We start from the raw sequence: 25,040 nt of genomic DNA, 5'->3' as shown, positions 1-25,040 counted from the left end.
CATCTTCTGCATTTCAATGGTTCATACTCTGATGACTGAGAGCTCCATCCCGGCCCGACTGTGATCTTCTGTCAGTGTGGAGGGGAAACTGCAAATAACTCCTTCAGTAGCCTTTAACAGGTATGTTTTTTAATTACAGCTTTTACAATCATTATCATATTATATTCAATTATCATCACTACTCTCCAATATAATGAATGTAAATCATAACACAATTTGTTTTTTCAAAATGTACACATACAAGTAGCATATCTTAAATGTCCATAATTTAAAACATATTTCATTTTTCAACCTAAAATCAAATTACAGTCAGTCTTAAAACTAAGTATGAAATGAACATACAGTTTAATACACACACATACAGTACATACTGTACATACATACATACAGTAGCAGTTATCATAAAAAATGATACAAATAAAATACACACATTTTACAAAGTCCTGACCCAAGCTTTCACATCTTTAGATGATTGATATCATGACGTTCACTCTAAAATGGTTGATTTTGGCATGCATATTAACACAAATGCTTAACTTTTTTCCCCACTTTGAACAGGATTTTGTCATAAAGCACTTTGCTAATTGTCTCATTGTCTGTCCTATTCACATTTGTGCATCTCATATCTGTTATGGCTTAAGAACATACATTTCGTTTCCCCTGTGTACACTCATATTCTTCCTTTGAACCTCCCTCTCCCCAAACTCTACTGTATTGTGATGTTACTAGCCAGAATATGTTCTATATCATAGTAAGATCACGTGTGACGGGGCATCTTTTTCTTGATCTGAACAGGAATGCAGGATCCAATTTTAAAAACTATAAATTCATTGTGTCAATACTGCCATCTCACACTCAAAAACAGAAGATGTATTCACGATAGGCAATGGACACTTTCTACAGGCCACTTTCTACAGAATCAAACAGCATCATGCCACAACTATGGATCAAGATGGGTTGAGAGAGAGAGAGAGAGAGAGAGAGAGAGAGAGAGAGAGAGAGAGAGAGAGAGAGAGAGAGAGAGAGAGAGAGAGAGATGGATAAACAGAAATTCACTCATTTTCTCATCTTTTCAGAAATCATTCACTCAGTGTTTTTGATTCTTCAAGACATCTTGCTCAAATGATGTTGGTCATCTTCTAGTGTCCATTTTTCCATAGGTTTTTTTCTTCAAAAATTAAGTTTTTTCCCCTTGGGCTAGGATAGAGGTGGGGTTCTACAAAATGGAAAAAACACACAACCGTGAAAGCTCCTGCTGAGATCAGACGTTTGATTTGGCGTTCACAGAAGCTATTTTTAGCTACAGATACAATCGTTAGTGAGGTTGCTTTTTCTCACCTGGTGTGCTTATCTTTTAGCAGGAATATGTTCTCACGGAGCCTGACTCTCCTCTCGGACCTACTGGCAGAGAAGAAGGGAATTAGTAAATGAAACTATGAGACAAACAGACCTAAATCAGTGCAGCGGTTCATACTGGAACACACAAAATATTATTAAATATTGTTTAGTAGGTTTTCTGTTCGGATTCTAATGGAGGCAAGCACAGGATTCAAAAAGCCACTAACGTGAAAATTGAATCAAAATCAATTAACTGTGGTTTTGATTCTAGATATTTTGCAATTAATCCAAGAGGCTTCTTTAGTTCTTACTATTGTGGGGAATAGTGTTGGTATTTGCTTCTGAAAGAGGGGGCGGGGGGCTGCAGTGGCACTGGCTTCTACTTTAAAGAAATAGTTTGACATCATGGGAAATACACGTATTTGCTTTCTGATCGTCCCTTCGGTAAATATGAAGCCACTGCCAGCAGACGGTTAGCTTAGCTTAGCACAAAGACTAGAAACAGAGGTAAACAGCTACTGTAGCCTAGCTCCAAAGGCAACAAAATCTGCCTACCAAAACCTCACGAAAGGTTAATTAGTGAGCTAATACAGCTTACTGTTTCCCCGTTCCAATTTTTGTGCTAAGATATCCAGCTATAGGTGGCGACTTCATATTTACCCTGTCAGGCAAGAAAGCAAATAAGCATACTGTATAAACCAAAAGAAGTTCAACTATTTATTAAAAAATCATGTTTTCCATCCTTTGTGTCAACCCACTATGTCATTGACAGTTTCCTTGTATTTACACGGCTGTTTATATCTTACTGACATGTTACTGAAAGCACCTGAACTCCATCAGTCTGTTGTTCAGTGGGCATGGGGAAATATGTAAAAAATGTTCCTGTATTTCCTTATATCTAATAGAGTGTTTCAACATCAAAACATAACATTGCTAAAAGACATAAAATAGCTCCAAATCCACACTATCCCTTTCACAATACTCATGTTTGTATGCTGTTTCTGTTTAGGGTTTAATTTTTGCACAACACTGTTTGTGGATCCGATATGGTTGGAACGTCTGATGCTGGAGCATCATACAATTCACCGACAAGAATGTCTTCAAAAAAATGTCTCTGCTGTCAACTCTTACCAGACTATGATAACACAACCGGAACATGTTTATGTTGATAATTTACTTATCACAATTTTTAAATCTCTCAATGCTGGATTCAGGTACTGAGTGAAACCACTATGGCAGCCTGGAAGAAATTAAGTGAAAAACACATTCTTTGAAAAATGGTTATTGGTAGGTAAATAACCTAACCCTATAAGGTTGGTTGATAAGTGCTAGAGTCACCACTGATTTGTACACTGGAGCGACTCCCATTCTCTTTTTTGTTCTTTTGGTCTTATTTTATTGCTACGTCACAATATCAGCTCCTAAACTCATCAAACGCTTTTGACCATGGCTTTGGAGACCCCTGACCAATCAAATGGTTGCCAAATCTCCATATTTCAATGACCAACTTAGTCACTATTTTCACTTGTGTGAAGTATAAATAAACAAATAAAATCAGCCTATAGTAACACAAATGTACATGCAGTGTTATCTTCTGCTGTGTTTCTGTATACCACATTTTACTTTAGGTATATTTGACTTAGTTTGTTAGTATAAACAGTATCATTGGTTTAACATGCTTTTTTCTTACAAATATTTAAACAGGAAGAAACCCCTGTGTAATGCCTGATCCAGGCACTGCTGCTTTCGTGTTCATTCAGCCGCTGTGAGCTGTGTCTCCTCACCTTCGCTCTGAACTTTTCTCAGGGTGACGGAGGGGGTCGAGATGGCGGAGGCACGGAAGTTGGCAGGTAATGTTTCCGAGGAGTCAGAGGTCACGCCGCGGAGGTCCTTCTCTCGGAACATCTTCCGCCATGATGGTGACCGTGTAAATGTTTTTGTGCCGTCCTGTAGGGACAATGAAATAACACCAGTGATTAAAAATAACAGCGAGGATATCTATTTCAGGGTCTTATTCATTATGCATTAGTGCGGTTTAACAAAGTAGTATTTGACAAAGCAGGTTTTGTTGTGACAATATACAACAGTTGCACAGTTTTTAGTCCTACAAGCTGTAACTAAGCAATTAGGGCTGGTGTAAACACAGCTGAACCACTCTGGCATGCCAACAATTTGCCAGCAGTGTTACATGCACTGATGCCATAAAGGCTCTCTTTAAAAGGAAGAGAACTATTTCAGTCTGCTATTTTACCACTCTAGGAAAATATCCTGTAATGACACATGTTAAACAAAGGGCAAACATTGAAAGGTTCGGATGGTTACAAACCGGTTACAATCAACACACATGCCTGTCTCCTGGCAGGAGTGATTATTTTGAATATTTTTTTTTACTGACAGTCGGCTTTGTCCTACCTCATCTGGCCTCCTCTCTGTTCCCATGGAGATGAGACCATTGTACTCCTTTTCTAGGAGCTGCCTTGCCTGCGAAAGACAAACATAGTTTTAAGATCATAATTAAGATAATTTAAGAGTTAAAGATTAGGATTATTTTGGCATTAGGCAAACAGAAGGTGTGGCAATGAGAATTTCTGTTGTGAGATAAGCGCTCTGTGTCTACAAGTTGACGATAAAGGTGGTGCGCTGTGGAGTACCTGTGTGTTTTGATTGGGTATCTGGAGGAGGAGGGCCAAGTCAGTGTAGTCAAAGGTGTCATCTAGCGCCAGGAGGGCCCCGTGCACCCCGCTTTCTAAAAGGTTGTCGGCAAACTCTTTTAGACCGATAGCCTGCACCCAACACATCACTCGCTCATTGGACCACACCATTACATCTGTGGAGAAGGACACAAAAAGGCAGTTATCACCAGTTCACTATAGAGCAATAAGTTCTGTAAAAGCTCTGATATCATGTTCGAAGAGAAGACAGGCCTCACCTAGGTTATGGTGTTGACTCTCATCCCTCCTCCTCTCCAGCTCCTTCCTATCATAGTTCAAGCGCTTCAAGCACATGATACCATAGTGAAGACTCACCCTGTAAGTGAGAAAGGCACATTGCTCTAATTGTTATAAAAGCTGGCAGGTATATACACTCAAAAAGAGGGTGCAAAGAAGAAGTAGAGAGATAATTTGTATGAAAAGCTGACTTTCACACCTGTGGAAACTGTCCACCATCTTCAGCTGGCCCCTCAGTTCTTTCTTGGTGAGGTGATCAAGCATTCGGGCATCCACCAGTGACTCCATGAAGTAGGAGCGGTACTGGGGCAGACCCAGGCTGGGCAGCCATTCGTTTCCCACCCACTCGTGGTTCATGTCTCCATAGGCCAGGATCTGGAGGATGGAGTTGAGGTGGGGGTGAGTAGAGTCAAGAAAACACCAAGTCTTCAGCTGTCTCTCCTTACTGTATACACTGCAGACAGCAAGCAATCATGCAATGGATCCCTCAGTTGTGCCAAATGAGGCGTCACAGGTAACAGAAAACATGGGAATTCAGGGATGTCCATGATTTCTATATTGAGTTCAATTAGCGTTAGACTTGGAATTTTGAGTCATAATAGATTGGTATCTTGTTCTAAAATGCACCCTTTGCAAAGGCTTTATGAGCTGTCACTAATGACTTTATTCATTTATCGTTAATGAATAATTTACTAATGCTATACAGATTAGTTATAAACCTTTACTAAGAACAACTTTTGCCAGGTTGTGGAAAATCCTCCTTCAGCCTGACACAGTTTTTCTCATTTTAGCTAGGTTTTTAAGTTTAAGTAGGTTTGAAGACACAGCTTTAAATCGACTGTTTACCTCCTTACCAACTGGAAAAGGGCTTTAGGGTATCTGGACTGGAAAAACATATTATTAAGAACTTCACTTTAAATTTACATTGACCACTTATGTGCAGTCAATTTGAAGGACTTCCTGGTGCATTAAAGTGCTTAATCTAAAAAGAGGACAATTTTCTACTGACTGGCGACCCTAAAGTTGCTATAAAGCAACTTTTGGGTTAGCATTTCCAATTTAATACTACGGTTTTGTGGGAACACAATGTCACTGCTGAAGAAGTCTTATAAGTCTTATAATTCAAATGTTGGTAATTTTCACTCAGTTGTCCCATCTGGTTTTCATTATAACTTAAACCATCTGATGAAGGACAGTTTTACCTTCAACTGACAGAAAACAGGTTCAGCTGAAGTGTGCAACCCTTGGCTCTTCATAATTAATAGTTTACATGAGGAACACACGAGTTGCCAGTTTGCATCAGTGTAAGGAAAATAAATAAATAGTGTTCAGTACTCAATAAGTTATGTTTGTGGTTAAAAACTATTTAATCTTTATATTTGTATGTTAAGCCTTAATTAATTAATTAATACAGCACATTGTGCCAGAAACTCACCTGGTCCCAGCTGAACTCCTTCTGCTCCTTGTGTTTCAGGCAGAGAAGAAACGGAAGAGAAAAGGGACAGAGTTGCAAAGAGAGGGAAAGATCACCAGGCGGTGGGGGAGTGTGTTTGTGTGTGTTTGTGTGTGTTATGGTGAATCAGAGTCAGGACAGAATGGAGAAGAAGAGAGGGAAGGCAAAGGGAGGAAAAGTTTTGTTAGTGAGTGAGAATTAGTTGGAAAAACACTACATCAAAACAGATTTTGAGGGAATAGTAAGGGGAAGGTGTAGCCAAACATGCCTAATCAGAGACAAAGAAAAAGAAAAAAACTTATCAATGTTAGACCTTTGGTCATATAAACAATTCATTATATTACATGCCTAAATACAGAACATACTGTAAAAGTGTTTGTATCAGAACTGTCTGAGTCCAAGATCATAAACATAAAATAAATCAATATGCTAAAATATTGAATTCTCTTTAGAGCTGATATGAAATGTAATATTCTTACTGGCTTGGTGGCAGCAGTGAGAGACTCCATCTCAGCGTGTGTCATCCAAATATTACTGGTTGACTGTAATGAGAGTAAACAAATGCAACATCAGTCTTCTTCCTCGACATGGGTGTGTGGATTTGTTAATGTCCTAGCTGTGTGAACACGTGACTTATGTTTACAGTCATATCATGCTTTCTTTTTACTGAGCCTTACAGAGCGGGTGCTTGCAGGTGCAGACGGACTAGTGAGGGAGACCATTTCCTGGATGGCTAGGCGGAGTTTGAGTCGGTGTAGAGGGTTGCTGATGCCGATCTCCCTCTGGATCTCTGTGTCCGACAGATTAGCCATAATGGCGCCGCTCTTCACGTTGGCACGGCACGCTGCCACATACCATGCTGGCATCCCTACCCACAGCTGGATGAACAGAGAGAAGATTGTGAAAGCCAACACTTGGAATGATGATACTCAAGACAAAAATGTTTAAGTGTCACTTTTGTATTTGTTGCATACAGACTGTGTAGCCCTAACATGACCCTATTATTATTATTATTATTATTAAAAGTAACCCCAACCCCTTAGATTTATCCTAGTGAAGACACTGAAAATATGTATCTAAATCTATATATACGTATATACACTACCGGTCAAAAGTTTGGGGTCACTTCGACATTTCCATTCCACTCCATTACAGACAGAATACCAGCTGAGATCAGTTGCATTGTTTTTTTTTAATCAGGGCAGCAGTTTTCAGATTACATTATGTGCTTACATAATTGCAAAAGGGTTCTCGACTGTTGTAGACAGAAGTGGCTGATCTTTAATGCAATATCTACATTGCCCATTATCAGCAACCATTTATCCAATGCTCCAAAGGCACATTCTGTTTACTAATCTGATATCATTTTAAAAGGCTAACTGAGAAAACATTGGAGAACCCTTTTGCAATTATGTAAGCACATAATGTAATCTGAAAACTGCTGCCCTGGTTAAAAAAACAATGCAACTGATCTCAGCTGGTATTCTGTCTATAATCGAGTTGAATGGAAATTTCTAAGTGACCACAAACTTTTGACCGGTAGTGTGTGTATATATATATATATATATATATATATATATATATATATATATAAACTCATTAGTGACAGGGTGTCATGAGGTACCTCAAGCCACGTAACAACAGTCGGGCCATCCCATGAGGCGAAAGGCAGACCCTGACGACAGGCTTCCTCTAACAGGTCGTGTCTGGCAAGGAGAATGGAAAACAGACGTTTAGCAAAGATACATTTCAATCACTTTACCACTGTCTCCTTTATAAATAGAAAATCACACTGAACTTGAGATGTTAAATACCATGGTATTTGCACCTTGCAGCACTACAAGGGTATATCTTTTTAAATGTTTGGCACCAGGGAAAACAAGCCCAGATCTGGTTAGTGGTTAGTGTCATGCTTTACCAACCAGCACCTGACTACAGGAGGGTTAAAAAATGTGTGAATAAGCGCATGGAAAGATGAAGGATCTCACTTCTTTTTGCTGCGGCGGTCTTTTTCAACTGTTCCAGTCCCAAGTTTAGCCAGGCCTAACGGGTCAGCTGAACCCAGGTCATCAGAGGGTGTGGAGGCTGGAAGGGTCAAAGGTTAAAAAAAAAAAAATACTTTATGTATTAGCGTCAATGATGATGATTCTCTTACTGTAAACAGATATATTTGTCAGTTGGATAACAAAATGGCGTTAGTTTCCAATCTGTTCACAGACCCAGTGAGGCAGATTCCCGCCCAGGTGCACCGATCCTCCCCTTTTCCTTTTTGCCAAAGAGACGACCGATAGACGACTTAATGCTTTTCTTTTTGCTGGCTTTGTGGAGGGAATCCTGGCTAGCAGTGGTGGAACCGTCAGCAGAGAGACTAAGGACAGAGAAAGGAAAAACAGGAAGTGACATCAACACAGACAATGAGCGTATCTGAGGGCTAGCTTGTTAGCCAAATAAAGTATTTATGAGTAAACCTTAATGAGAGTACCTGCGAAATTCACGGAGGTCATCGAGGCCTGCCCCGGGGTGAGTGTGTGTCATTCGGTCCAATCGTAGGGCTCGAGGGACAGGAGGAGGGGTGGAGTCAATCAGGGCAAGTGCTCTGCATTCTTCACCATCTTTGCTATTCTGCAGGGTGGAAAGAGTTGGGTGAATTTACGCAGTGTCTTCTTAAATTTTCCTCATTTAAAGCACATTTGTAGCTTAGGCACAACTTCAACACAGTACCTGTCTGTCATTCTCCCTGGCAGGGGAATGTGGCAGGCGGGGGGTGGAATGTCCAGAACTCGGTGGTGAGGGAGACGCCAACGTGGAGGAGGTGATGGAGGGAGTCATGTAACCCCTGCCAACGCTGTCCCGTCCTCCCAGCGAGGAGGGTGGAAGAGGTGGGGCATCAAGGGCCACGCTGCTGACTCTGCTCTCAATCTCTTCTGCCCTCAGCTCTGTGCTCTCCTTTTCCTCCTGAATCAGCCTGAGAGGAGATGAGAGGATCTCAGGTTTTGAGAAAGCACACATATTTTTGAATGTAAGCTAAAATATTGGTTGCCCAAATGGCATTAGGATCTCAAATTAGTCTCATAAAAGGCAAACTGAATATACATAAAACTCACTTTATCTCTTTATTGATGGCCTCCAGTTGCTCCTGTAGCATGATGGCTAAAGTCTGTACATCTGTCTGTCCGCTGGGAGAGAGCAGCTCCGATCCAAACAGAGTCTCCCTGTCGTCCTCCTCGTCAGAGCAGCCTCCCTCCCCACCCTCAAAGCCGTGACCGAGCATAGTGCCGCTGTCCCACTCTCCATACTGGAAAAAGGGAAAAACGCAGAAAAATGATCATCCTCATAACAAATTATAACATCATTATCATCATCATCATTATTGTCTTAGTGTGAGATCAATACCTTGTTACTATCGTCTCTAGATGGCCCCCACCGGCCTCGGTGTGTGCGCCTGACCACCACCCCACTAGAGGAGTTGCTGTAGCCGGACGGGAGTGAGCCTCCACCCTGGGGGTACCGCAGCTCCGAGGAGCTCCCGGGAAGAGATCGTCGAAAAAGGGTGGAGGGAAGTGAGCTCACGCTGCCCGCCCTATGTTGAGAAAGAAATGCATTAAAAGAGTTGTATCCATATGAATAAAGAATATATATTTCATTTGCATACTTGTTGGGCAAAACAACACCCTCTAGGTACAGTAGGAATAATTACTTTTAAAATAGATTTTAGTGGATGTACATTACGACTAAACAAGCGAGTAAACACATATGTGTGCTCAGAAAGGGCTATGTACATATAGTATCCCTTGGGAAACTTTGTTTTTATTTGGGCATTTACAAAATGTAGGACATATTTTATAAATAAATTCCCTTAAAGGTTCATTGTGGCTAACCTGGAATAAGAGGAGCCAGGCCTGCCTCTCAGCTGATCCAGCTCCAGCTGGATTCGCTCCAGCTCAGCAAGGAGCTGCTCCTAAAGCACAGAGAAAACAACCCAATGAAGAAATATTTGTTAAATGTCACGTCTCTTGTTTGTTGGGATAAGTGGAATTCTTGGAAAGATTTTGATATTTAAGAATTAAAGGTCAACATCCTTAACAAAAGTGTAGACGAGAATATTCTGCAAAAACAGTTCTGTTGAAAGTTGGATCATGCACAAGATGATACATTCCCTTGACCTCTCACACACAGAACATGAGAATAAACTAATAACATTGCTGAAAACATGAATACCTTATTAGCTATAAGATCATCCTGGATTTTCTTCATATTGGACAGTTCCTCTGAAAGAGCATTCTAGCAGAGCAGGAGAAGGAATAAACACTTTTTCTTATTTTCCATTATATCACAAAATATTCTGCACCACTAATTAGTCTTCTCGTTACCTTCTCCTCTAGTGCCGCCATCCTCTCTTTGAGGTGGAGCTGCAGTCTTTCATTGGACTCAGACAGAAGCTTGTCCACTGTATCTGAGAGGCGTTTGTTGTGTTCGTCATTCATCTTCTCCCTCTGCCTTGCCTAAAATGCAACAGCCATAAAAGAGGTGCTCAAGATAGAAAAAAAGTGGAAAACAAACTTCAAATTTGCTTAAAATAGGAAATGTAGCCAAGCAGAAAAATAAGATTTTACCCTCTGCAGCTCTTGGTTCTTCTCCTCGAGTTGAGCTTCCATTTGCCGTAGTCGCTCCTCAAAGTTTCCATGCCGCTCCTCTGCCTAAATTAGAGGAAACATAATTTCCAGATGCTCCTACAAGCCTGTTTCTGATGCATTAATTTACTAAAAATAGATCCAAATAAAAGCTTGAGGATTTTTGTTCAAACGTGGCACATGATTATCTGATTCTTTGATCAACTGATAGAAGCTATGAAAGCATACATACAGTGTTAACGCGACTATAAAATAACCCGACCTTTAAATGTAACTACCAGGACTGAAACTGAGTGGCAGGATGTCTGGTCAGTCAGGTACAGTAAGTGATTGTGCTTAACTCAAAGTACCTTGTTGAGAGCAGCAACCCTTTGGGCAAGCTGGGCCTCGATCTCAGGCAGTGTCTCTGCCCTCTGTAGGGTCTGCTGCAGCTTCTGCTTGGCTTCATCTAGACGTTCCTGTAGCTGTCTGTTCTTCTCTTCACTCTGGAAACACAGACCAAAACACACATGTACAGTAAGTGTGATTGAATATCAGTTCAAAAATTAGTCTTGCACCTAATATAATTGTTAGAGATAATGGCACTCGCATACAATATACATTTTTACATTTTTTTCTGACCATTTTATTCTGACTGTAGTTGGATACTGTATTATTTGAGCCATTTCTTACCTGTCTGTGCAGTGATTCCTTGCTGGCCAGCTCATTTTCCAGCTTATCTTTGATATCATGGAGTGAAGTCGCCTCCCTCTGGGCGCTGAGGTACCTGCATTTAACACCAATACACCAATGATTAGAGCTGAAGTTCTCGGCCAACATAACATGATATTTGTGATTATATGGAAGGGTGTAATTTCCACTGGCAATTGATCCATTCATTAAAGTACCACCACACCATGTCCTCTTACTGTCAAACTGCCAAAATCCAGATGGAGAGGCACTGAGTTGATCAAAAGTGTTAAAATGCTCATCTGAGTTGCCTTCATTTATTACTGTATGCTCACAGCATTTAGGTTTTGAAAACATTAGCAAGTGAATTGCAGACTTTTTTGCCCCTTTGCAACATAGAAGCTGTCCGACCCTTCTTGATGGAGGTTGTTGGGGGTGTATGCAGCTTGTGAGGAAGCCTCCAGACTCTAGTCATGGCAGACTCCTCTGTATTTTCGGGTAAAAAAATAATATAGCTCTTTTTATTTACAGTTAATTTTCATAAAAAGACGCTCAAACAGATCATCAATTAAGGATAATGCAGTAAAAAAACGGTGCTCTTGTAGCAGAGATAGATATAATCTCATTATCCAAATTATTATTTATTGACTTAACATTATTTATTGACATTATTTATTGAATATTCATTGAAATGTATTATTTTACATTATTTATTGACTTTATATGTTCATTGCCGACATTGGAAGTAGTTAGAATTTAGAATTGTTGTATATTTTCAAAGGAAAAGTACCTTTGGGCCATTATATTTTGCATTAGTTAATATAATAATAAAATGTGACTATCAAACTATTTTCTGATCTCAAATCCCTGCTTTCAAACAAACTGTGTGCCACTGTGTGTCACTTTTCCCCCCGAATGTAATGCAAATGTTCTTATGTAAAACATCCTTAGACTGTATAAAGAGGTGTCAGGACACCTTTGCAACACATTTTCAGCCAACAGGTGAAACATATGGTCCTTCTGCTATGTTCTTTATAGCTGATATATTAAAGTCTGATTCCAAGAAAAAAAGGTGTAAATCCTCACTAAAACTCAGAATAGATTCCTCAAACACAGCAAAGGTTACCTGCGTTCTAGTGTTGTAATCCTTTCCTCCATGTCCTCCCTTTGGCAAAGGGCCTAGAGGAAGCAAAAACATATCATGAAAAAAGATGACGTGCAGTTAAGGATTTCATGATATACATGAGATAACACTTCCTATTACAGATTTATGTCATAACTAATGGCAAGAGAAACAGGACGAGAACATTTGAATGTGTGAGTGGCCTGCATAAGTATTGAATTTAAATAAGAGTCTAAAATTCCTTCTGCATTTATGTTAGACTTCCGTATCTGCAGGAACACCAATAAGCAAAAATCCACCCCATAACTGTTTAATTTCTCCTACAAAATATCCATCTCAATACCCTTTCAAAATAATGCATATTAGTACTTTTCCAACATATGCCCATTTTGTTCAAATATACATGGAGTCCCTGGAATCATAGGGAGCTCAGGGTCTTGGCTGAGAAGAGACAGATTGGCCCTACAGACCTCTTTCACTTCCCTTTGGAGCTTCTGATTGGCCTCCTCCGACTTCGTCACCTCCCTCCTGGCGGCCGCAAGCTGTTCCTCTATTTCCCCAACCTGACGTGACACCACAAAGGGACACAAGATGACACAGATTGAACCTACGTGAGTCAGTGTTAACTGCCACAGCACCAAGTGTAAGTAGACACTACAAGTGATTCATTACACATGTCTGTATGCTAAGAGTCTGACGCATTAAACACTACACGCAGTAAACTACAGACAGAATGTGCTTCTCTTCAGTTTTCTCTTAAATCCTTTCATCCTGTGACTAGACAGCCCAACACTTTGTAAGTTAGGTATCTTCACCTAAATACTTATACTAAGACCCATTACACATGTCTGACAGTGGTTGAACAGTGGTACATAAAGTATGTCTATGATCAAAATTCAAATGTCATTTTATTGTACACTATATAGTATAATTATGGCTTTTCGAAGCAGCTGCAATAGTCTAACTGGCCACAAGAGGGAAGAGGGAAACCAGTAGGCATACTGAACATACAGTAGATCCCCTCCTTCTTAGGATATAGTGTTGGTAATCTTTGGCTCTTCTTACTGGCGTACACTAATGGATTATAAAAGCCAGAGTTCATTACATAAACTTAATTAATAAAACAAATGCAGTTACAGTAAAAATGTGCACATACACTTGTATTTCTATACTTGTGAAGACCCTTATTGACTTGATCTAGTCTTCAGTACTCACCAAACCCTCACCTTATAGTTTGACATTTTGGTAAATGCGCTTATTTGCTTTATGCTGAGATTTATATGGGAAGATCGATACCACTCTCATGTCCATACAGTAAATATGAAGCTGCAGCCAGCAGCCAGTTAGTTAAGCTTAGCATGAAGACTGGAAACAGGGGGACACAGCTAGCCTGGCTCTGTACAAAAGCCAAAGTGTAATTAGACGTTGTGGATGTTGAACTATTCCTTTATCAATCGGCATTTTCTGACTACAGCAAAGATGATGGCATATCTAAAGTCAATTTGTGAATTTGTTTTACTGTATCTCAGTGTTGTTGGTACAAAGTGAAAATTTCATTAAGCTTACATGATTACAAACAGCATTTATTGAAGTGATGAGGTTAAAGCCTTGTCAACTGGACAGGTGTTACCCAGCAAACTATTTCTCAATTGCAAAGTATGAGAACGCTTCCTATCAGAGTAAATGCACTGTTGTGCACTGAGTAGATGCGCTGTCAGTGTTTTATTACACTCCATCACACAGATGGATTTAATAACTATATATTAACTGGAACATTTTGGCTTAGATTTAAAATGTAACCCCGATACCGCATGTAAACACTGAAATATCCACTTAAAGAACTGAAGATGTCCCCACTTTGCACAAATGTCATATTTGTCCTCACCATGACAGATAAACAGAAATACACACTTACTTGCCGGCACATGAGGGCCAGCCTCTCCCTCAGCTGGGAGAGTTCAGCTCTCTGCCGCTCTATCTCTCCTTCTCGCTGTCTCTCCAGCTCGCTATCTTCCAGGCCAGTGGAGGGACCATTGGGTAGTCGCTGGAATGATGACAATATAGAAAAACAAAATGAGAGCGATGAAGAAAAATAACCAGTTAATCAGTTGAGGTTGTAGCTGAAATAAATGACATGTAGATGAGGTAAGACCTAGAGTTAAAAATCACACTGACACACCATGGTAACCAATCATCTACTTTTCTACAGACTTTCTGGACGCTAACACATACACAAAAACAACTCGAACCAACATGCATAAAACCCTCCCTTACATCTTTCCCGCCGTCCACCCCTTGTTGACGTCTTTTAATTTGGTCTCTTAAAGAGATTACCTGGAAAGGGGGAGACAAAATGGACAAACAGACAATACAAATAAATGTTCTTTGTACACACTGAGCTAAAGCATCCTTAAGACACAAAAAATCATTCACATTGGACTTTACCTCTTGAGAAGATGCTGCAAGTTGGTCCTCTAACACAGACACCCTCTCGAGGGCCACACGGAGCCTCTCTCGAACCTGTGGGGTATGCAATGACCATCATGACGTTTACAAATTAGGATTCAAGCTGCATTTGTATTGCTTAAAAGGATTTGGTCTTTTACTTTCCTAAAGTAACTACATCTTCTTGACCTTTCTGATAAGCTTGATAGAAAGAGCAAGTTACAAGGCAAGCAGTTAGAAAAGCCAAAACAATGACATCACTACAGAATGTTTTGACAAAAGGTGCGATAGGTATTTCTGTGCACTGCAATGCCATTCAAGACCCCCACAACCAGTGGCAATTTCTTCAGTAAGAGTGAAAAAATAATTTATCAAGGAACTTACTCCTACTTGCAGTGAAGTGTGGGAGGAACATTTTAGAGCAGCACATGATCATATGAATGCTCAGAGCAAGAATAGCAAATGAGATGCAAGGATGTACCCTTTATGAAAAAGCAACAACTGCATCTTGTGAGCTAAAATTAGCCTATTCTGATTTATACTATTATTTATTTATACTATATATTATTACTTCACCATAACTAATGCTGAACTATAAGTATCAAATAAATGCAGTTGATTAAAAAGTACAATATTTGAAATATATTAAATGTAATGGTGTAGAAGTAGGCTATAAAGTAGCATAAAGTAAGTAAGTAAATAAAGGTTATTAGGTAAACTACGCTATGTCAAAATTGAACTTAAGTGGTCTACAGCACTAGAGTAAATGCACAAATGCAGTCCAGCCCTGCTAATACGCTAACAGGCTACAGACTCATTTGGAGCTCTCTTAAATTGAATAATATTTCTAAGTCAAAATAAATTTTATCAATAGCTTTTTCTTAAACCTGCAATAACCGATTCTTTTTGGCAACACAATACTGACATGCTGTATCACCTTATAAGCTAATATAGCTAACATGTTAGCAAACAGCCTATTTATACATCCAGCAGATACAGAGCAACATTAGCATGAATTTAACATTTTGTTTCTGGTCACCTGATGAATGTAAGTCCAATATTCAATCTCCTTTTGGCTCATTTTTTGGTCTTTACCAAGTCCCTAAGGAAATATCTGGCTCTTTAGCTGTTAAATGCTCCACTATGTTCACCAGCTACCTCCTAATTTGTCTGTCTGCCATTTGGTGATAGGTCAGCTAACTTTTAGCGCTTTTTCACTGAAAGCAGCTGCTTGCGCCCGAAAACATTAAATATGTTGTTAATACAAACATATTGATCATAACTACTTTAAGTTTGTGTGTCAGAAGTAAAAGTAAGGATTTTCAAAATTTCACTTTCAGCAGTTTGATAAATGCAGGCCCTATCTACAATGCAAAAGACAACAGTTTGACCCACCTTCTCATCCAAAGCCTTGTGGTGCTCAAACAGAGACTTGAGGGCCTTAAGGACCTCCACCTCACTGGAGACCCCCGCCGGGGACTGAGCTTGTCTTTTCACCACCGTCATCCTAAGACTGCGCTCATGGCGAGACACCAGGCACTCCAGGTGTTCCAGCAACAACTAAAGTGTGAGTGAGTGGGTTGAAGGAGAAAGAGACAGCGAGGTGGCAGATGAATGCAAAGAGGTGAACGGAGAGAGGTAAGTAAGGGAGTTTGAAGTACAGGGACAGAGACATGGAAGGTTCAGAGAAGATGCAGAGGAGTGAAGGGTTTTAAGAGTGACAATGAGATGGAATTGGGTGGAGAGAAGAGCACCAGGTAGCAGAAAGGAACAAGGAGTGAGTGAGAGAGATAAGGAGCAGATACAGACCCAAAAAGGAGTCACAAAGAGAAAACGTGGAGGAGAAAGAGGAAGAGAAGGAGGAAAATGACCCAGAAGCAAATGAAACAGTGTCACACCCACAATAGGTGAGGAAGATAACACAGAGGCTGTTACAGTGCTAATAAGCAAAATGGCTGCTAAACATCTTACACGTGTGTTGTTTCTCTCCGCCTTGAGCTCAGCAATCTCCTCCTCCCTCTCCAGAAGCTGCTCCCGGCAAACGTTCAGCTCTTTAGTCAACACAGCAAACTCCTGTGGAACAACAAGCTGCGTTCAGGGGCAAAGAAAACAAACTGTTTAAATATATGGTTTTAATAGTTTAATGGAAATGGTCTCTGCTCAGCCGCTTGAGCTGCGATAAGAGTTTAAGGAACTAATAATTATTCAAGCCAGACAAATCTAGCGACTCTGAAAATGAAATAGAGTTGGCTGCTCGCAGCACATATAACTGGACACATAGCACTAAAAATATGCATAACCAAAGCCCTCCAGAAACACAGTGTGGAACACCTGAGACCAGGAATGTAACGAGACGTACATGATGTAAACCTTCATAACAATCATGTAAATCACTGACACAGTTCCTACCACCACTTTCTCTCTCTCGCTCATCCTCCTCTTGCATTCATGGATGGATTACATCACACTGTTACACAATGGCTCCGCACTGGGATGCACAAGAAAGACCCCCAAATACACAGCGTCGATAGTCATTTACAACACCGCTGGGAATACATTTGCAACTCCTGCATAATGCTTAAAACGGAGTGCAAACAGGAGAGCGTATCTTACATGATTTTCCTAAACAAAAATAATCCATGGTCAGTGATTTCTTTATGTCTCCATAAAACACCTTCAAAGCCTTCAGCTTATAATTGCTGTTCATCAGAGTGAAGATTATGTGCATATGTTTACAGTCAGGATTACCTGCTTTAAGATTCAAAAACAGTTGAAAGTAGACACATGAAATTGATCTGTTGGCGTGAAGGATGGAGGAGAAAAAAGACAGAAAGAGGTCTATACAGATGGTGACACAGTGGGTCCATTGGCTCTTGGCCTTATGGGATTGTTTCTTGTTTGGATAGGGGTCAGCTTCTCAGTTGGCTTACCTTGTTTACTTATTGTTTCTTTTCTATTTCATCTCAATCTATCTGATATAGGCCTCTATTAATTTCAATGAATCTGCAGCCCTGCTCTATAATGTACAAGGAAACTGAGTTATATAAATCGGAAAGACACATTTTCAATGCTTTTGACTGGTATGTGTTATCTGCAAATTGATACCGATTTGCAAGTTTTGTACACAATATCATAAACACCTGTACATTCAACTGCAATTCAGTAATGTAGCCATTTGACAAATACTAACATTATAGAGTGCATAATGTTTAATTGTTTGTTGAAATAGCATCTGAGAGATATTTAGGGCTGCAACTAATGATTAGAATGTCAAACATTAGTCAAAGTCTAAGTTAACAGCTTCAAATGATTTGTTTTGTTGGACCCAACACTCCAAAAACACAAAGATATTTTACTATCTTTCTTTCTACTATATTTTACTATTATTTACTATCGCATAAGACAAAGAAATGCAGCAAATACTTGCAACTCAAAAGCTAGAACTGTGGAATGTGTTGCGTTTTTGCTTGAAAATGACTTAAAAAATAGTTGCTGACTATTTTTCTGTCGATCATCTTGTTGATTAATCAACCAGTTGTTTTAGCTCCAGACGTGATAATGAAATGTTAGTCGGGGTGTGTTTGATCATTATCTTGTAAATTTGCACCAAATATTTTAGGATAAATTGGAGAGCAACATACTAAATTTGTATTGTACTTGATTTCATAGGTTTGAGAGTGTATCCACTTCTTCTTCGTAACAAGAAAACAACATGTGGAAATGTTATGATATTGAGAGTAGCTCTGCTGACTCAACATGCTCCATGTTCAGTGCAAGTTTGAAATGATGATTTGCTGTCTCCTTTCACATTTTAATCAAAATTAGATCTTAAAACTCAGTAAAAAATACACTTCTGACTTGAAATAATGGCAATATATCTTGATATTGTATTAATACAGGATCAGTCGAGTCTGAGACGACATTTATGAAAAAGCACAAAATGTGCACAAGGAATCTGAGTGAACTGTATTCGGTCAATTTGTGCTGACATATTTCAAACATTTTAGAAGCTGACGAAAACATAAAGGGACCTCACATATAGCGCTGACAAGACAGTAAAATGTGACAGTAAACTATACATACTTAAACACAGTTTGCACAAACAGAGTTTGGGATGTGTCAATTTGTCAGTGTGAAAATCAAGTATTCATTTAACTTAAGCTGAATCCATTAACATATTAGCTTCCAGCATCATTAATTATCCACTAGCAACATGGCCAACAAACATAATAAGACCTGATTACACAACAAGAGGAAAATTGCGGATGCAACTTAGACTAAACAGCCAGAAGATGATAGGAACATGAACCCTCTGCATTACTAGGAACAACATTAGTGAGGAAAACTCTGAAGATGCAGAAGGGGGAAGTATTTAACATCCACTTTCTCTGCATGAATTGTCACTGCAAAGGATTACTGTCTCATGAGCTCGCTTCACCATGAAAAACACACTCGTACGTAACTAGACACTGATAGCACAGAGGATAAACAATGTTACCTCACACGGAGGAGTGTTCAACATACTTCTATCAGCCAAAACACAGACTTTCACTTCCAAACAAGGCTGATTTCTCCATACACATATGCACAGATTGTAAATACACACAGTTGTACCTGTGGCAGAGCGATTGACAGCTGCCTCTGAAGTGACTCCTTTTCGTGGCCGAGCTCGCGGAGGCGGAGCTGAGCCGTTCCCAGGCAATCCTGTGTCTCCCTCAGGTTCTCCAGCAGCCTCTCCCTCTCTGTCAGCATGTTGACCATTAACGACTCCAGGTTCCCCGTGCTGCCTCCTTCATCTCCTCCGCTTCTGGCCTCCCTCCCACTGAAGCCTGCTCCTCCGATCACACCTCCGGTTCCTCCGACTCCTGCCCCGGGAGGTGAGGAAGGGCCCCCACCAGTCCCACTTCGCCCATCCTCAGAAATGGTGGGCATCACCTCGCACATCATCATGAGATTGTGGCGTGTGTGTCAAGTTTATAAAGAAAACTAAATGGGGATTGTGCATGCAAAATGTATGTGCCTTTTTATAAGATTGTACTAAATGTTTGATGTACAAAATATAAATCTTTACATCTTCAGTTTTCCAAAAATATCATTCCTTTGGTCTGCATATTTTTCTCTGTTTATTGCCTTTATGTTTTTTCTCCAACACTCTGTACGTATTTCCTCACTTGTCTTCCCATAAAGTCCCAACCTGCATGGTATGTGATCAGAATGCTTATGTGTTCCTGTGTTATGCAAGAGGAAGGAGTATCTACGGGTAAGCCGTTCTGTGGGTGGCTGGGATTGGCGGAGGGTGAGGAAGGGAAGGGGTTATGGGGAAATAAGGGATAAAAGAGGGCCGATGCTCCTAAATTGTGTCCACGAGGCAGAGCTCCTCACAGCACCGGGGGTAAGAGCTGAAAAAAGGAGCAGGCATGGCATTAGATCCCCCTCAATAAACTTCACTATAACAAATGAGAAAGGATATTGCAAGAGTGAGCTGGTACTTTGAGAGTGGCTGAGAGTCATCAGCCAACTGATGGTTTGCAATTAGCATTTCTGACTAAATAAAGAATATGTTGACTTAGTACATACTAATGTGACGACAACTCCAATAAATTATGAATTCTGGATCTATGCTTATACAGTACATCCACTGTGAACCTCTAGAATCTCAGGTTACATTGAATGAAATAAAAGATTTGAGTAGCATAGAGAGAGGAAAAGGAAACTATTACAGTTCAACTTATATGCTGCATGACATTCTGTGTTAAAGAAATAGTTAGGAATTTTGGGCAATACACTTTCACTTTACAATTTGCTTTCTTGCTGAGAGTTAGCAAGAAGATCGAGACCACTTTTGTGTCTGTCCGTTAAATATAAGACCAAAAGTAAACAAAATGTGCCTATCATCACCTGTTTAATCCGTTTCTTTTTCCACTTTTAAAGCTAAAATAATCTAATCCACAGCTGGCTGTAGCTTTACAGTATGTTTAAGGGACATATATGAAAGTAGTATTGATCTTCTCATCTAACTTATGGCAAGAAAGTGAAAAAGCATACTTCCCAAAATGATAAATTGTTGCTTTAAGGCATCAGTCACTGTGATCTCGGTCAGATCAGAGTGACTTTAGCACCACTGAAAATGTTAAAATGCTAATCTTAATAATTAAAGCAAGATAATGTTTCAAATTTGTTCTCATTCTCAGTTTTTCTAACAAACTAAGTATGTAACTGTGATTCAAATATGTTTTATGATTATGCTTCCTTAAACTAGTTTTGTTGTAAATTGCATGTATATTATAACCTACATTTCTAACTTGATAAGGCCTCTGTCGCATGCTGCAAACTGTGGGCCAAAATGGTATGGATTCAGGCAATCAGCATTATTATAGTGCATCATGTTCCTTTCTTCTTTCCTACCATATTCTTCAATGTCTAGTCTACAATACTCAGGGGCTTGCACTGGCCTTTATACTTTTAAGTGGTGTGGACTGATTTAGTGCCTCATACAGGCTTCTGTACGTCAGTGAGACTGACTGTCTTTGTCCTACCAAAATTATCCATTTTGTGAATCAAACATAGTTAGCACAAAGGCCTCAGCAGCAGTGAAAACAGGTCTTGCCAGTGGTCTTATTATTAATATATGGACGTCCAGAACCAAAATGGGGACTGCTTGCTGGTAATTGGAGGCCTGATACAGCTCTAAATTAGCTCCTCATGCTGGTGAGCTGGCTACAGTACTTGGCAAGCTCATTGTATGTCCCACTAAAAAACGTCCTTCCTTCCCCGCTCCCCTAATGGGTAATCACTGATGCAAGAATTAACTGGCATTGACTGGATTTCCTTAAAATATAGTTTAAGAGTTCCGATTTAAGAAATGCTTCCAACTGCTCTGCCACACTGTAGATGCCTACAGTATTAAAGCGTGTCATCATAACACTGTACTGCATCATCATATGTCAGAGTTTAACCCAGATGCGGCATTCAAATTACCGCTAACCTGCTAATATTTAGCCTACTTTTACAAAGACCAAAGACACTTATCAGGATCTATAACTTTTTATATGGAAAAATACATTTGTGGAGGGACACATTTGGCGATGGCACCACTGCCGTGAATGGATGACTCTAAATGTGTCACTTTTTTGCCTCTTTAAAAAAGTGTTGATCAAACTATGCCTCTGATGCTTGTTCAGGCTTTTTACCGAGGGTTGTTGTTGTAGAGCAAAGACTACAACAGCTTCTGACAGCTACTTTGTTATCCAAACTACCTAAAATATCCTCCTGAAATGAATTTGAGATGGACATTGAAACACCTGAAATACCTCTCCTGCTAAAGTACAGGATGGCCTGCAAGAAAAACTTTCAAAAACTCATCTTGGGATAATTACTCATCGTCATTACTGGCAGCTCTTCATTAACTCAGCAGAGGCAACAGAAAACAAGGTAATGTAATTACAGCAGACTGGTGTACAGTAATAGTTCACTGTATTCTGTGCTGGAAAAACAGAAGCATTCATTGTGTCCTGATTCAGTACAGGCAAAACATAACTGTGCAGCCTGCAGTTTTGACTGGAGTGTCAGCTGTGAGGTCACTGGGCCTGATGCATCAAAATGACACTAGTTATCATGCCATAACATTGCAGCTTTATGAGCATTATTGAGACCTATCCTCCTCATTCTTCCTGCCATAGAAATGAGTGAAATGAGCATAGGGACTGGCAGAGAGGCCGATTGAAAACAATGGGCAGGTGATAACATGTTTCTATAATGTATAGCTACTGTACAGCTACATTATCAAGCAGCTGCATTAGCTTCATTGGTGTAATGGGTAAGTTTGTGTCACAGTGTCACCACAATGGATCGATAGTGTGTGTGTGTGTGTGTGTGTGTGTGTGTGTGTGTGTGTGTGTGTGTGTGTGTGTGTGTGTGTGTGTGTTTAGTGTCTGTGTGTGCACATGTGGGTGTTTTCATATTATGATTGCCCTCATTACCATCATCACCATCATCATCATCCTAGTCACACTAAATCCTGCTTATATAGCTGCCTACCCTGGAGAAGACAGACTTTCTTTACAGTATTTGGTTGCTACATAACCAATTAGGACAAGGCCCCCAATTATCGTATCATGTTACTAAATATTCTCTGCCTCCGAAAAATGGGCAAAGGGAAAATGCCATAGCCTTGTGTTTGTTTGTAAGAAAGAGAGAGAGCAGACACTGGGGCGGGGAGATGGGTTTGCAGGCTCCCAGAGCCGCCGACAATTAGAAATAAAGAAAGGGTCTCTGCGATCGGTTTTTACATCCTGTTACACGTTAAAGCACCTTCCCAGCGAAAGCATGCACGCATGGCGGATGCATACTTTGCATTTCAATAAAAAGGAGAGTACATAGCGACCCCTCCGCCATGAAACGCATCATTGGAATCGATAAGTGATTGTCGGCAACTGGGCAGGGGGAATGAAAGCACCAGAATCGGGACTAACGCGCTTTTATTTGCGCTGGCATCCACACTGCACACTGGGCTAATGGGGAAATGACGAGGCTCTCCAGATTGCCGGTCTGTGCTGTGGCTACCTCCATTTCTGTATGTATGGAGGAAAGACCATTCGATGCTAGGCGCACGAGCGTGCACGAGCACGCACCGCACGCGCATATATCTACATTCTTATAGTGAAAAAGCTTAGTAGGCTAGTGGATCTCTATATTGGCTCTTCGTGTGTTAAAATGCATTAGAGCGAACAAGAGGAAGATGAATCTCTTCTTTAGAGATCGACTGAGACTGTGGAAAGCATCACGTCAGGAGGATGGCCCAAAAATGCACATCGCACATTTTCAGTAATGGGCCTGCCCTCTCCAGACATTACAGAATTACAAGCAAGTCCATACACCCAGTGACAGCAGTGAGACGAGCTAGGAGGGTTGACTACAAAGCTCCCAACGGCAAAGCGCTTATAGCCATGATTAATTACAAGCAACACATAGTAGGCCAATATACAGTGGTATCGTATCTCTCTCTCTCTCTTCAAGTAGCTATCACCTCACAGAACTGTATGCAAACGGGAGCGAGCAAGCGCGCCCTAAATAAATCGTGCTGTGTGCTGCCAACACACCTGTCAATGCCTGACACTGACATAGGCGCCGAGCGATGCATAGTCTCTCTAAAATTTGCCTATTTGCCTCTATTCAAATAGTACCCCTCCTTCCCCTTTCACACACACACACACACACACACACACACACACACACACATATATAGGCTACACCCCCCCCCCCCATCCTTCACAACACAATGTTAGGTATCACACACACAAGCATTTATCATTATTAGTGCATGCATTTCTCTTCCGCGTCTTCCGATGGATATTATTCTCCCTCATAATGGAAATTGGGTTGTAATGGGGCGGTGTGAAGTTGCATCCTTACCACAGTCATCGCGGGGAGCCTGTAGTGTCCATGTTTGATGTTAAATATTCCTTAGGTCCATCACCGCGGATCGTGCCTCGGTGTCCGTGCCCCTCATCCAAAACCGGAGTAAAGCTTTCTGTAGAATATGTTTTTTTCTTTTTTTTCTTTCTCTCTTTTTCCACATGTAAACGGCGAGGAGGGGGCACGCGGAGAGAGACGATACGCCACCTTACCACAGACTCCCCCTCTGTCGGATTGGAAGGTAATGGGTCTTAAAGAAACATTCTCTCAGCATTCTCCGCATCTCTGTGATTTACGCGCGCGCCACGCACTCACGCGCACTCGCAGGCCAATCAAACACCTGATTATTTATACAGCGTGTATGCATATTAGAGACAAACTAACTGACAGACATTTTACTAGCGACTAGTCCATGTTGCTTGCAACATGCACCTTGAGCTAGAATTCAGTCATTTAATAGAAATATAGCATATAAGATAAACATTCAAATTATTTTGTACATCATAAAGCAGTATTTCTGCAGTGTACTCCTGCAAAAGAAAGCTGTAGAGCTTTGTAGGCCCAACTTCAGACCATGACAAAAACCTCATGTGGGAATTAGTATCCAATATTCTGATTCATTCTGTACACAAATATGTCAATAATCAAACTTTATTAGCAATTATTTTATGGAAGTTGTTTCCATAAGTCACCGTTTTTCAGGGTCATATTTTCCTAATTCTACAGCATGCAGTTCGAAATATAAATACTGTATGTTATAAAAAGACAAATGCTTCTTAAAATGTAATCAGGAATGCCTTAACTGTCTGTAGTGCAGTAGGACAGGCATGCCAGTAACATTCTATCATTGCAGGAATATGTTTCAAGTGAATGTTATTAAATCTCAATGCCAACTTGTAGCTTTTTAATGCATTTGTAGAATTTGCCACTTGGATCCTGAATTAATATGTTAATAGTGATATTGCATTTGTAAACAGATAAGCAGATCTGTGTGTGTGTTTGTGTGTGTTAGTGTGAAT

The 25,040-nt window shown here is 40.3% G+C and overlaps 1 protein-coding gene across 4 annotated transcripts; it reads right to left on the bottom strand.

The window, feature by feature from the left end:
- Positions 1 to 1,155: 1,155 nt before the first annotated feature.
- On the bottom strand, positions 1,156 to 24,303 carry LOC116061217 (liprin-alpha-3-like). 4 transcript variants are annotated; one of them, XM_031315249.2, is made up of 32 exons: positions 24,019 to 24,300; positions 19,222 to 20,006; positions 16,579 to 16,680; positions 16,003 to 16,167; positions 14,608 to 14,682; positions 14,437 to 14,496; positions 14,078 to 14,206; positions 12,633 to 12,725; positions 12,166 to 12,218; positions 11,043 to 11,136; positions 10,721 to 10,855; positions 10,353 to 10,436; positions 10,110 to 10,241; positions 9,958 to 10,020; positions 9,618 to 9,697; positions 9,133 to 9,319; positions 8,844 to 9,034; positions 8,461 to 8,704; positions 8,222 to 8,361; positions 7,959 to 8,107; positions 7,728 to 7,824; positions 7,364 to 7,445; positions 6,417 to 6,617; positions 6,219 to 6,281; positions 5,722 to 5,748; positions 4,486 to 4,661; positions 4,268 to 4,365; positions 3,990 to 4,165; positions 3,751 to 3,819; positions 3,123 to 3,285; positions 1,339 to 1,401; positions 1,156 to 1,216 (listed from the first exon to the last, which is right to left on the bottom strand). In XM_031315249.2, exons 2-31 carry the CDS (start codon positions 19,555 to 19,557, stop codon positions 1,355 to 1,357), a joined length of 3,711 nt encoding a protein of 1,236 aa, XP_031171109.1. In that variant the 5' UTR covers positions 19,558 to 20,006; positions 24,019 to 24,300; the 3' UTR covers positions 1,156 to 1,216; positions 1,339 to 1,354. The 4 variants fall into 4 exon arrangements, with proteins under 4 accessions (XP_031171109.1, XP_031171110.1, XP_031171111.1 ...); XM_031315250.2 differs by having other exon boundaries at positions 1,339 to 1,398; XM_031315251.2 differs by lacking the exon at positions 14,437 to 14,496.
- Between the last annotated feature and the right edge of the window lie 737 nt (positions 24,304 to 25,040).

Source organism: Sander lucioperca, chromosome 22 (assembly GCF_008315115.2).
Source record: "Sander lucioperca isolate FBNREF2018 chromosome 22, SLUC_FBN_1.2, whole genome shotgun sequence".
Taxonomy (NCBI): domain Eukaryota; kingdom Metazoa; phylum Chordata; class Actinopteri; order Perciformes; family Percidae; genus Sander; species Sander lucioperca.
The sequence above is the reverse complement of the archived record's forward strand: the minus strand, read 5'-3'. Positions and strand labels throughout refer to the sequence as shown.